A 13829-nucleotide genomic window follows, 5' to 3' on the forward strand; every position below is an offset into this window, starting at 1 on the left:
ACTCTGCACAGATCAGAGTATTCTATTTTTGCCAGAACATTGCTTTATTCCACACCTTATTCTTCTTATTAGCATAAAATTAGAAATACAAATAGGAAATGACCACACAATAATAGCATGTTTTTCTGGCACTGAGTTCGTTAAATACAATGGAACTTGCCCCAAAGGAGCACTCTAATTCAATCCTATGCTAGTTTGCTGCAAAGTAAATTCTTATGGTTAAAGGAGTTTCTTTCCCATAATTGGGCTTGAAAAACAACCTACTTCTTTAAATGCAGTATTTTGAAGGTAAGTAGTTAATTTTTAGCAGGATTGTGTGTTTTATTGCTCAGGCCATCCAGTCACCCCACTCTACTCTGAATTAAGGGATTACAAGGTTTTAAAAGGGAGTTTAAAAGGAGTTTGTTGATGTTTTATCACAGGTGGGAAATTCTTCTAAAAATCATTTTGGATGCCTATAGGACAATACAAATATTATTATCATTTCAAGCCACCTGGGATGAGGTTACCACAGGCACACCAGAAGCAGTTAGATTGTTAGCATCCTTAAATATCAAATTAAAACATTTATTTAAACTAAATTTGTGTATCAGTGATTGCAAGACCGCTGTAGATGCCATACACTAAATAAAAATGATAATAATTTGTTATCCTCAACTGCTAGTTTACAAGGAGCTAGTGCTCTAGAAAAGTGTACTGATAAGATACGAGAGACAGATCTTTTTACTTTTTAAGATTTAGAAAGAATCGTGTGTTCTCTTTCACAGTAGGTGAACAGTTTCTGAGACCCAAACAAACATGACTGCAATCAGTTGACAAAATGGCAACATAAGAGGCTGCCCCTTCACTAGCTCCACTGCTCTGGGAAAGCTGAAAGGGTGGCAAAGAAATCTGAGGCCTTACCTTCCTCACAGAAGAAGCCAGAAAAAGCCAGTGAAAGGAGGACAGTGCTCCACAGCTTCCCAGCCATCATTCAGGATGCTCCAGATGTCTCCTTCCAAAGGCAGCAGGAGGACTAAAACACTCTCCCTCAACCTGGTTCTAATTAGCCAGCAGGAAAGGTTTGTAGTAGAGAGAAAGAGGGAGTAAGGCCATCTGTGGAGAGCCACTGCCCATCCTGCTTATTTGGGGGACCTTGATAAAGAACAGGAGGAAACACGACAGCCTCCCTCCGGGAATTCAGCATGGAGGAGATTTATTGTTTCAGCCCGTTCACAGGAACTCCTTCTGCTTTGGCAGGCGTTGGTGTTTTTGTTACTCCAGTTATTTTGTTCTTTAGCTGCAGAGGTCAGGAAAGGTTGCTTAAAGGAACGGATCTCCCTCTAGAAGAGGTCACTCTGATAATGTTGAAAATGTATTTTAAAAGGCATTTGGAAGACATCCACTCATGCTTAATGATGGCCATACTTAAAGCAGGATAAATGCTACTATAAGAAATATGCTCTCCAAACTTTTTAAATAATGTTTGGTGAGCAGTTTCATTTAGGGAAAGGCTTGTATTGTGCAATTTGGGCTACCACCTTTGAAATTCTACCTTAAGACATGCTGTTTCCAAATATGATTGAAACTGAGGTCCGCCATTAGGCAGAATGAGTCCGTTTCCTCAGACAGCGTACCTTGGGAAAAATGGATGCTTATACTTCCTAAATCAGGGCTCCCCAAACTTGGCAACTTTAAGACTTGTGGACTTCAACTCCCAGAATTCTCCAGCCAGCTGGGAGTTGAAATCCACAAGTCTTAAAGTTGCCAAGATTGGAGACCCCTGCTCCAAAGTGCCTGTAATTGAGGCAGTTTGTGACAAACTGTCAGACAGAGGCCCCTACTATATGTCAATGAGCTCCACATCATATTCCAGACGAATTAAAAGGAAAACAATGAATCAATTTCCTCAACATGTTGCTGTTGTTGTTTTTTAAATGGAAATATTGATTATATTTTTTTACTGGAAGCAAAATATAAGCCATACGTAAGGCTTCATTTTCCAAAAGAATGCAAAGTCAACTTCTTGTAGCACTAATTACATCTTGATCCAAATTTTATGTTAGGTAAAATCAACAATGTAAATGAAGAAAGAAGCTGAAGTTGGATAGGAACAAGTAATCATTCATTGTCTGCCAAAAATATGTTTCAGCCTTTGTAATTATGAAATAATTTGTGTAGCAATACTATAGCATCTGGGCAATGCAGGTATCTTGAAATTATTATTAGCATCATAATCCAATACAGGTAATATCACATGCCATTGGGTATATCAAAGGTGAGATGATCAAGGCAATTTTTATAGATGGAAGCAATTATTTAATAGGAAACAAAAATGCATATAATTATCATTGGACCAAGAATAGATAACCAAGTGCCTTCCAGATATTTTGGACTATATTTCATCAATTCTGACTATTACCTATGCTAAAGACTTTGAGATGTTGACTTCTATCCCTTGGGGAGAGGTGTTTTTGGTTTCTGAGGTGGAAAGGAAAGAATCAAACTGATAATAACTGATAATTACACACATAAGATTTTATTCAACTCATGAATTATCCGAATTATTTTTATTCTTCAAACTGTAATGTCAGCCTTTCTGGAGAGCTTCATGAGGTGGAAAACTGGACTAACCTATGTGCAGATATTAATACTGAGTCAATGAGCACTATCCCTTTAAACTGCTTCTGTCTTATACTCATGTGGGCATGATAGTAGACTCATCTAAGAAACTCATGCCTGGATCAAGACACCTATCAACAGCTCACAAGGTAGTCAATCAATAGAGTAGGGTAATCACATATTCTCTTTGGAGCTTCCCATCTTTCTTCTCTTGGACAGCAGGACAGAAATTGAAAATTGCTTTTATTATGTGGTGGATTTTACTGAACACACAGATACACACTTAAAAGTCGTTCTCTCTCATCTCTCTCTTTTTATATCTGTGTGTGTGTGTGTGTCAAAGCAGGTAGCACACACCTTTAAAATAAAAATGTATTTCATGCTGCCCTGTTGGTCTCTGGTGTCTTCTAGAACTGTCTTTATCAGAAATGCTATGATAGCACAGTGACTTTAACATCTGTCTTGACAATTAGAAGGCTCTTGGCATTGAGTTGAGTGACTAGAACAATGAAGAAATGGCACACTGCTGGACTTATTTTTAAAAATCTGAGGGAAAAATATCTAGTTCAGAGAAAGAAAAATGACATTAAAAAAACCGTTTAAGCAGCAATCTTTTTATCTACAAGCCAAGTTAGCTGTAGAAGTCATTAGAAACCATGGTAACAGTTGACTCGGTTGCAGAGGAATTCCTGCCTCTGTGAGGTAGCCAAAGAACTGTTGGAGTTAGCTTGTAGCAAAGTAAAATACAGTAGCCAAAATGGACAGGAGAGCTCAAGCAACAGAAGGGAAAAAGAAAAACCGCAGCCAAAAATATGTCTGGAGGTCATATTTGATGCAGAGTGATGATGTATGTTCCTGCTCTTCAACAATGAAGGAATGCTTTTCACATTCTAGTGAAGAGTCAATTGGGAAGTACAATTAAATCCAATGAAATGTAAATGAACTAGTAAAAGTGAAAGAAAAATTAATGAATGTTTGCAGATCCACAAATATTATGAGAGCAGATAGATGAAACCTTGGTCAAATAGATGTTCTTCTGCTTACCTTGAGATTAAATAAATTTTAGTTATAAGACAAATTTCATAAACTTCTTGAAGGTAATTTCAGTTTGTTACAAGATTTAATATCTAAGACTAATGGTGTGCTTTTCTTTGCTTGAACCAAAAAGTTACCTGCTATTTATTGCAGATAAAGCTTGTGGCTCTGTGGTATCTTATTAATCTACTCTTCAAAAGTGTCTCTGCCAATGATGTTTTGGTGTTCCAGAGTCTGTCCTGCATGTTCTTTTTTTAAAATGAGTGTAAACTTCTATATTAGGGAGCAGAACTTCCCAGGAAATGTGGCTAGAGTGCCAAAAATGTCTAGGTCAAGTTTCTGTCATAGAATAATGACTGATCAGTATCTTAAAAGAAATTACCATTTCCTCATAGTTGCTATTGCTAATTGTGCATTTCAGTCCACATTTTCCTTTATTTTAAATGACATATCAAATTTAGATTGATAATGTTTGCATTAGCTTTCTAGCACTAAAGTTTTGCATCATCGAATCAGCTTCATGTTTAACTTGCCAATTTCTTTATCCAAGAAAATAATAGTGCTAATTCTTATCCTTTGTATCTTGATATTTTATAGTTGGGCAGACATGTTGGCTAAAATGAACTTGGGTATTTTGTATTTTCAGAGTCTTTGAGAAATCACTCATTATTTTAACATTCTGTGTGAATGAAGCAATCTTGTTTCCACGTCACACACTTATTCGAACCCTGGAATTGTATTGTGTGTACTCAACCAACCAACTCAACCAATGGGAAGCAATATGCAAAATCTTGCCTTCTGATAGCATCACAACTCTTAAAATTGCTAGAACTATTGACTACTTTTCATAAATAGTTTTTTGTATCAGTTGTTTTTTTGCTTTTGTTCCTTTTGCTTTTTTGCTATTTATTTCAGATTCTTTAAATTCAAATTCTTTAAATTCTTAAGCTTATGATTAAAATTTTGTTTTGTTTAGAATTGAAGGCAGAGTCACCCAGTATTTTCAAACTTGTCTATAATAATAACTTAGAAGTACTTAATGAGCAAATGATTATAAAGTGAAGTTTGTCCTTTAAAAAACTCCACCATCATCCTGGGCAAAATAGCTAATATTTTTGTCTCCTGGTGCTCAATTTCACCGAAAACCAATGCACTGCAATCTATTTGCAAGAAACAGCTGTCTGGAGCATATGTGGGCTATCTCCTGTCCTCTCCTTTTCTGGAAAGTTTCCAAAGGGCCAGTCTACTCCTTGGTTCCTTAATCTTTGCCCCAGTCTTCAGTTGTCAGCTGTTTTCAGTTCACCCTTCTCCCTGAAGTCCCAAATTATTTATTTATTTATTTATTTCAGGCACATATAGTTCTTAACTTATAATCATTTGTTTAATGACGGTTTGAACTTATGACCAGTCAGCTTCTAATAATCAAAATCAATTAATCAATTCACTTAACCATGTGATTGCTTAAGTGATTGCTCAACTCCAGCAAAACTAGTCATAAAAACAAATCAGGTCACATGATGATTTGCTCAACAACTGCATAGCTTAATCAAAATTCTGATTTTGTAATGATAAATGTTGATCTTCATCAGAGAGAGCAAAAAGGGGCCCATTCTCATGGAATTTTAGTTAGTGGTAACAATCACCTATTCTTATTGTTTTGTCATCATCCTCTTCCTCCTCTTCTTCCCTGACACTGAGTACCAGTACTCTTAGTACTCTTAGAAAGTTTGTTGTCTATGAGTGTTGGTGCATGTGGGCAAGAAAGTAGTTGGTATACTAACTGATTGGTATGGTATATCCCAGGGGTAGGGAAACTTGGCTCTTTTATCACTTATGGACTTCAACTCTCAGAATTCCTGAGTGAGCCATAAAAGGTTCCCCATCCCTGGCCTACTGGTTTTTCAGTTGTGGGGGAAATCAATTTTTGACTTGAATGGGACTGTTTAACATACAAATATAGGACATACAAAGAATAGGACATATAAAGAATATGAAGAATAGGACATATAAAGAATATGTCCTACATTTGTATATAAACAGTCCCATTCAAATCAAAATTGATTTCCCCCACAACTGAAAGACCAGTAGGCCAGGGATGGGGAACCTTTTATGGCTCACTCAGGAATTCTGGGAGTTGAAGTCCATAAGTGATAAAAGAGCCAAGTTTCCCTACCCCTGGGATATCCTATTAAAGCATATATTTTCCAGTCTTGTCTATATTGATGAACTTAGTCCCTCTACTCTCTTCTTTCTTTGTTGGTATACTAGCTGATTGGTATATCCTATTATATCCTATTTTCTAGTTTGGCCTATGTTGATGAATATAGTCCCCCCCCCCATCTTTATCAGTCCAGGGTGGGTAAGGAAACAGGGAAATAAACTGCTTAGGGACTTGCTAAAGGTGAGTCATATAGAGCATCCTGTCAACCCTGAAGATGACTTGTATAGACATATTTTATTGTAGCCTTTGTCTATTCTTTTCTTAACTTTATTTAGGTTTCTGTAAGGGATTTTAATGGTACTCCAGGCTCGCCACACTCTAGCTGTTGGAAGGGGGGTTAAAGTGATAAAGGGGGAAGGTTATTTCTAGATGGCATTCTTTCCCATGAGAACAGAAAAGATGCCTGCAGATGGAGGAAGGTGGAGTTTGGAGTCACCGGACTGATGGACTGATTGGAGATTGTAACTCGGGGGGGGGGAGTTTCAAACTTTTGCTTTTTACTGGATATAATTACCGAATCTGGCCAGTGTTAGAATTACACTGAGACCTTGCCAATTTGATATGTTCCTAATAAACAGACTTTAAAAAAAGATGGATGCCTTGGATTTTATTTCTGGGGACATATTACTTGGAACCTTGACACATCCTATAACCAAAGTGAAGGAAGAGTTTGAAATATGGAAAGGAATTTTTAAACTGGTTTAACTTCCAGCTGCTTCACAATGGAACACAAAGACCTTAAAGCTACTGAGTAGAAAATACCCCTGTTTATTAAGACACCAGATAGCATGGAGCATTCATCTAGTAGTCAACATTTCTTAGAATTGTGTCCTAGCATCACTACATCTCCAATGTGTCACTGTGGCCTGGAATCTAAGATATGCTTTCTTGAAGCCCATGTGTGAATTTGCCATTTGCCTAAATTAATATGTGTAATCCCTAAGTAAGTTCATTATATTGTTAATTATTTGATGCTTTCTTAATTGGGAGGAAGACTTTGTCCCACAATTTAGTACTTATTTAACAATAGTATTTATTTGTATTTAAAATATTTATTGTTTTATTTATTTTATTTTAAGAAGACTTTTTTTTTCCAGACTGTCCATGGGAGAGGAATGATAGTAGGTGCAATCTTGTCAGTGGTGGGATTCAATTTTTTTTTTACTACCGGTTCTGTGGGCATGGCTTGCTGGGCATGGCAGGGGAAGGGTACTGCAAAATATCCATTCCCACCATACTCCAGGAGAAGGATACTGTAAAATCCCATTCCCTCACCACTCCTAATCTGATTTCCAGCTCCATTCTCCTGTGCAGGGCAACAAAAGAAGACCTAGCCAATCAGCTGGGACTTGGGAGGCAGAGAATAGATGAGGTCGGGTCCAGTCAGAGGTGGTATTCCGAAGTACTCAAAATTTCCACTTCTGGTTCTCCGAACTATTCAAAATTTCTGCTACCAGTTCTCCAGAACTGGTCAGAACCGGCTGAATTCTGTATCTGAATCTTATACAGAATTGAAGTTCAACCTCTTTTTAACATGTACCATGTGCATCCCAGGAAGTTAAAAGAAGGGCAGGTATTCAATCATATGGCCCTACTCACTGTCTTGACTTTTTGACCCATCTTGCAGACGTCCTTGCCTTTTTCACTTTAATCTGTCTACAAAGTAGAAGGAGATTGAGCAGACTATATTGGTTGTAGTATTATGTATATGATGGGAAATCATTTGGACATGCTTTGCAAGATATCGGAAGATGTACAAAGAACTTCTCTTTGAATCAATAAAGCAGCCTCATCTTTTCCTCTGTATGTACAGCTGCTTCATAACCTGCTAATAGTCACCCACTTTCCTTTAAAGCATATGTGGAAACATTCAGGAATAGGTTCCAGAGCAACTGTGCAAACTTGAAAAAAATAAAGAGAGAAGCAGCTGCTTTCCTGATTCAGAGAAAGTAGCTTTCTATGACCTCACATTGCTGCAGTGCATCTTCTCATAGGATTCATACAGCCCTAGTCAATGCATTATCCCAGGGATGTCAAATCTTGGAAATAGCAAGGGACTGGCCTGTGGTGCCTCTGCTGGCCAAAATTGGGCGCTCGGAGCTGCGTGTGGTCCCCCGCACCCCAATTTGGTCAGTCAAGTGTTGCAGGAGGCCATCCAGGCTGAAAATGGGGCATTGTCTCCCTGTGCCCCATTGTGGCCAGCAGGATGCTGCAGGAAGTGTTCTGACTCCCCATCCCCGGCTGGCCCATAGAGGAGAACTACAATGCTTATCCAGCCTTCAAAAAAAATCCATTTTGACGCCCCTGCATTATCCTCTTTCTAAATATTGCATGCATTTATTTCTCTGAGAATTGCAGCTCCTGTTGCAAGAAAGGTCTTGTTCTCATAGATGATGTAGCTTGGAAACAAAAGTGTTCCAGTGAGTCATTCATCCATCTCTTCACCGAAAACAGGAAGAATAACACATTCCTTTAAAAGCAGAGGGAGTGGGAATCCCAGTGATTATGAGTCTTTGTGTTTCAATTTGATCTCTGGCCAGTGTCACTGCTTGTGGCTGCTGTGAAAATATGATCTGATAATCCTGCCTGTCTCTTCTAAACCCTTATTGCTCACTGCTAGAAAAAGACAAAACATCTGCAAACTTCATGCACAGCCTAGTCAAGACTAGATGCATTTTAAGTGCTACTGATCCAGCATGATGCTGCTGCAGAACTTCAGGCTTAATAAATAAACTTCCTAATAGATGAGGCAATAGATAAAACAAATGAATAGTTAGGACTTGAGCCCAGGTAAACAATTGAACAAGGTCTGCTGAAGCAAAATATGCAAGACCCAAAAGCTTGTTTATCAAAGCATTCTGTGTTCTTTACAAATTTGTTCAAATGTCAGAGGAACTTCTAGAATGAGAAACACAGAAAATGCTACCATATCCTGTTTCTTTCTTTTGCAGAAATGGAATTCAATGGATTTCTATTTCTAACCATGGAGGTTCTACATAGAAACAATCAGTTAATTTAGTTCTATAAAGTGGGATGTTGCCTCAAATAAGTAAAGTAGTTTCCTCTTTGTTATATTCTGGGCATGGGTGCAATAATTGAGACGAGTCAGTGACTTAGTGAACTTCAACTCTTTATTAAGAACCAGAACAAGAGAGAGCAAACTCTTGGACAGCAGTAGCCCTTTTATAGGGCTAGCTACTGACCTGTTAACCAATGACCTGTGTCCATATGCTTAACTTTTGCCCAATGAAAAGATGTTAACTAATAGCCAATCAGGTTGCTCCGTGATGACCAATCCCAGTTCGCTATTCGTGGGCCAATCCAAAGTGCAGGATTTCAAGCCTGCTTAACATAATGTTAATAAGTTTTATTAAATGGTTTTTGTTAGTTCATAACACTCTTAATCAGAATTATAGTAAACTTTACAAATTACAAATAAGCCACATATTTTTTAGAAAGGTAATTTTAAGAAGTACAGCTGCTCCTTCTTTAAATCTCCATCTGTAGAAAAGCAACAATTCTTGAAATACTGTCAATAACAATAATAAATCTTGGTATTTTGGGCCTTAATTATGTTGCCTATGTGAAAATAATGACATAGTATTTGCTCCAAAGTTATAAATTCCATCAGAGGAAGCATGAATCAACAATTTAATCCTGTATGTGTCACATTCAGCAGTTAGTCTCACTAAATATAAGGGGACTTATTCCTATGGAGGTTTGTAGTGGATGAGATTTTGGCCTAGGTATGGGAAATCAAGAATCAAATCCTCATATACACCTGAAACCCAGTTATCTTTCAGCTGCTATCTATCAAGCATATGTTGTGTGGCTGAAAGGAAGAAAGGAGAACAATCTATGGTAGTTATTGCCAAACTGCTTTGGGATTCTGGAATCTGTGCTCCCCCAAAATTAGGTAGGTTTTATTGGAAGCAATGTAGCAAATAAAATGTAATAAATACTAGATACAAGTGGCATCCATAAGAAGTCAAGAAAATGTCAAATGTCAAAAGCCAACTCATGTGCTATGACTTCACTGCAAAACTGATGTAATTATAGACCAGGGGTGTCAAACTGGCAGCCTGTGGGCCAGATGTGTTATGTGCAGGCCACACCCACCCCAGCTCCATGAAGGAAAAAAAAATATCACGACGTCATGTGACAGCAACGAGATGCTGACTTTTTGACAGAGTTGATTTAATGTAAGGATTCCAAGTAATAAATCCATAGCAAGCAAACCTCCAAGGTAGTAGATTCCTCAAAGAATAGCTTTATTGGAAATATCACATTGGCAATATCTGGTGAAACTGACTCTGAAGTCTCCCGTGGTTTTCCCCTAATTAAAAGTAAAAGTTTTTCTACTTTCTCAAAACAATCAGTCACATGGTCCAATCACGGTGTGGACTGGCAGCCGGGTAGCATCACTTTGCCTTCCTCCAAACAGGTGTGACAATATCCTTGGTTCCCAAGAGAAAATATTTTGTTTTGGCTACAGAATCCCCTCTATCTCAAATTAATATTTAAATATAGATATAGATGATAGAGACAGAGAAATACAGAGACAGAAATAGATGGATAGAAGTTCAAGAATGGAACTATCATCTGCCACCTCTCTACATGAATGACATCAAGCTGTATGCCAAGACTGAACAAAACATCAACTTGCTGCTCTACCTAACACAAATCCATAGAGGTATGTCATTTGGACTTGAAAAATGTAGCCTGATGGTAGTAGTCAAAGGGAACCAGAAGTGGTATTCAGCAGGTTCTGGCCAGTTCTGGAGAACCGGTAGCAGAAATTTTGAGTAGTTCGGAGAACTGGCAAATACCACCTCTGACTGGCCCCGCCCAGGGGTGGGTTTCAAAATTTTTAACAACCGGTTCTGTGGGCATGGTTTAATTGGTAGGTGTGGCTTGGTGGTCATGTTACTGGCTGGGTGTGGCCAACTCAATATCACTCACATCGAGGCACACATCTCCTTGCCTGGCCTCTCATGACTGTCGGGATGCTGCAACAGTTGTAAGTGTGAAAAAGGGTCATAAGTCACTTTTTTCAGTGCCATTGTAACTTTGAATGGTCACTCCACACAAGCAAAGTACCAGCAAAGGAGGGAAAAAAACTCCAGAGAAGCTCCAGAGAAGTCTAGTCCTGCCAAGAATGTAATAAGGGTTAACAGAGAGGCAGTTTCCGTAAGCAACAGCAGAATGTTTCCTTCCTGCCTTCCTTACAGGATTAGGCCAGTAATTTCTTCTAACAACCAGTTCTCCGAACTGCTTGGAATGTTAACAACCAGTTCTAGCGAATAGGTGCAAACTGGTAGAATCCCACCCCTGGCCCTGCCCCCATCTATTCTCTGCCTCCTGAGTCCCAGCTGATTGGCTGGGTCTTCTTTTGTTGCCCTGCACAGGAGAATGGAACTGAAAAGCAGGTTAGTAGGGTGGGGAGGGAATGGACATTTTATAGTATCCTTCCCTTGCCATGCCCACCAAGCCACGCCCACCAAGCCATTCCCACAGAACCAGTAGTAAAAATTGTTTTAATCCCACCACTGGAGGGAACGTAGTTAAGGCTGGGTGGAGCTACCAGTGGCACCATAGCAGATATACAGCTTAGCTACAAGTAGCTTGTATCTGGTATTCTAGAGTCACATGGAACCCATGAGGAGGAGGCCAGGGAGACAGCAACACCAAGTACTACAAGAAGGATAAGACAGTCCTGAAGAGCCAGCTCAATGGGAACAACAAGATCAACAGGTAATTCTTTTCAAATATGATATGATTCTTACATATTGTATGATGTAATTATGAGGAAATGTGAAGCTAGGTGCCATCTATATGCAGATTTGCCTATCTCTACTTCACCTTTCAACTTCATCTGGTGCATTCAATTCTTTGATGGGCTCCTACCTGGGCCAGATTGAGAATAGGGTGGTTTACAAACCTGTGCTTGTTAATGCAAAAAGTTGAAATAAAGGTAGATGGGTAGGTGGCTTATTTTGAAAAAGCTTTGTACAAAATGCACAGGTACAGTATATGTGCTACCTTGCTCAATTGTAGTAACTGTGAGGGATCTTGGAGTCCTGATCGATACCATTTAAATATGAGCCAGCAGTGTGCAGCAGCTGCCAAAAAAGACAACACAGTCCTAGGCTGTATTAACAGAGGAATAGAAAGCCTTATCTTGTGGTGGTGAAAAAAGAATTTGGGCTTCTTGAAAGCTGACCTTTGACTCAGGTACTACATTAGATAAGCCAACACATTCCTTTTCAGGAAATAACGGTGAAACAGTCAATAAGGGTGTTTAATTGAAGATACTAGGAACTCTTTGTTCTTTTCAGACACATTCTCCCCCCCCCTTTCCCCTGCATGTTAGGATTTTGGAAAAATCCTTTTTTTTTTTCCATCTGTGTAAAGGGAGCATTTTAGTATCTATAAATATGGAAATGCTTGTTTTGAAAGATATAGGAGGAAGATAGAGTGTAAGAGCACAACAAACAGAACAAGCTTTAATTACAGTCAGTGCCAAGTCGTACCTACAGTGATTTGTTTTCTAAGGTTGTATTTTCCTTTCCTGTTTTTCTTACATGAGTTGCTGTACACAGACTTATGTATTTTGCCAGGAAGGAAAAAGAATCTATAAGCAGTGTCGCTCTAGAGTTGTGTGGCACCAGCCCTTAAATCTTGCCTTTATTCATATTGAATCTCTAGCTGCCAAGGCCAATGGCTCAGCTGTCAAAAGATCCTTGAAAATATAATTCTGATACATTTGGAAGACATCAGATCAGAGACAACGGCTTTTGATCAGTCCTGCTTAAAGGGAATCAAATGACCCCCTGAGACTTAATATGCTTTTCTGATCAAGATTGCTGATCAAGATTGGAAGAGTGCAGAAGTCCACGAGACAAAGCAGTACTAACAATTGGGAGCAAAAATGCTATTTTTCAGCAACAGGAGGGCTGGAAGAAGACTCAAAATGTGTGACAAGGTATCAGTTTGGACCCTTTCCCTTCCAGATATTTCTACAATGACCTTGTGGCCTTCATGTGTTTTTTTCCCAAGTTTCCCAATATTTAGAACATTGTAGCACACATACTAGACAAGATGAGTAACACACAAACTGATTAAAGAAACAAACAAATAAATATAAACTGTGATGAATGACTAGGTGGACAATAAACAATAACTTTTGTTTCCATGTTTGCCTAGGAAGGATATATTTGGCAACACATTTTTCCACTGGCTGAAGGACCATTTCCTGATAATGCAATTGAGTGTTTAGTACCGAATCACTAGCGAACGAAATAACTGATCAAACAGGGATGACCATTGAATCAGAATTTAGATTTCTCCTAGCCCATTGAGCAATTTTTAACATTGTAATGATGATTTTAACTTGTATTTAATTTGCATTACAGAGATTATTTTTCATGGGAGTTCTTCATCAGAGGCTTACAATCAAGCTTACTGAAAATTCCCTCTTCTTTTTCTTTCATTTCTGAAAACATGGATTTTCTTTCACTTCCTAATATTTTAGAACAAGGGTGTCAAACTCGTTAAGGGCCACATCAGGGTTGTGTTTGATCTTGGGGGGACAGGGAGCATGGCCAGGCTAGGTGTGTCCAGCTTCACATCACTCATGCCGGGGATGCCTATGGGCCAAGTGCTCTGCCAGTGAAAATGGGCTCCCAACCTCTGTTTTTGGCCTCCTGCAACCTTCTGCCAGTGAAACCAGAGCCCCCATGAGCTCTGTTTTTGTTGGCAAAGGGCTGCAGGAGGCAGTCATGCCCCCCCCAAGCTCTGTTTTTGCTGGCAGAGATACACAGGCTGGTTCTTAGCTGTTTCTAGAGCGGTCCGATGGGCCATCTAAGCACCAAGTTGGCCGGATTCAGCCCATGGGCCTTGAGTTTGGTATGCCTATTTTAGAATCTTGTAATTTAGGGAAATAAGGCATATTTTAGAATGTTGTGACCCA

General features: G+C 38.9%; 1 protein-coding gene across 5 annotated transcripts in view; it reads right to left on the minus strand.

The window, feature by feature from the left end:
* EMCN (endomucin) overlaps positions 1 to 1241 on the minus strand; it is a 50388-nt gene extending 49147 nt beyond the window's left edge. For 2 of the 5 annotated variants that reach the window (XM_026672694.2, XM_026672693.2), the window contains exon 1: positions 904 to 1170. In XM_026672694.2, the coding sequence (XP_026528479.1) occupies positions 904 to 973 (70 nt within the window). In that variant the 5' untranslated portion in view covers positions 974 to 1170. Of the gene's footprint in view, positions 1 to 903 lie in introns of all 5 variants that reach the window. The other 3 variants (XM_026672697.2, XM_026672695.2, XM_087962903.1) reach the window with 3 other exon arrangements.
* Between the last annotated feature and the right edge of the window lie 12588 nt (positions 1242 to 13829).

The sequence above is a fragment of the Notechis scutatus genome, chromosome 4, assembly GCF_049901735.1.
Source record: "Notechis scutatus isolate UNSWTSFEM ecotype Mainland chromosome 4, rNotScu1.2, whole genome shotgun sequence".
NCBI classification, from domain to species: domain Eukaryota; kingdom Metazoa; phylum Chordata; class Lepidosauria; order Squamata; family Elapidae; genus Notechis; species Notechis scutatus.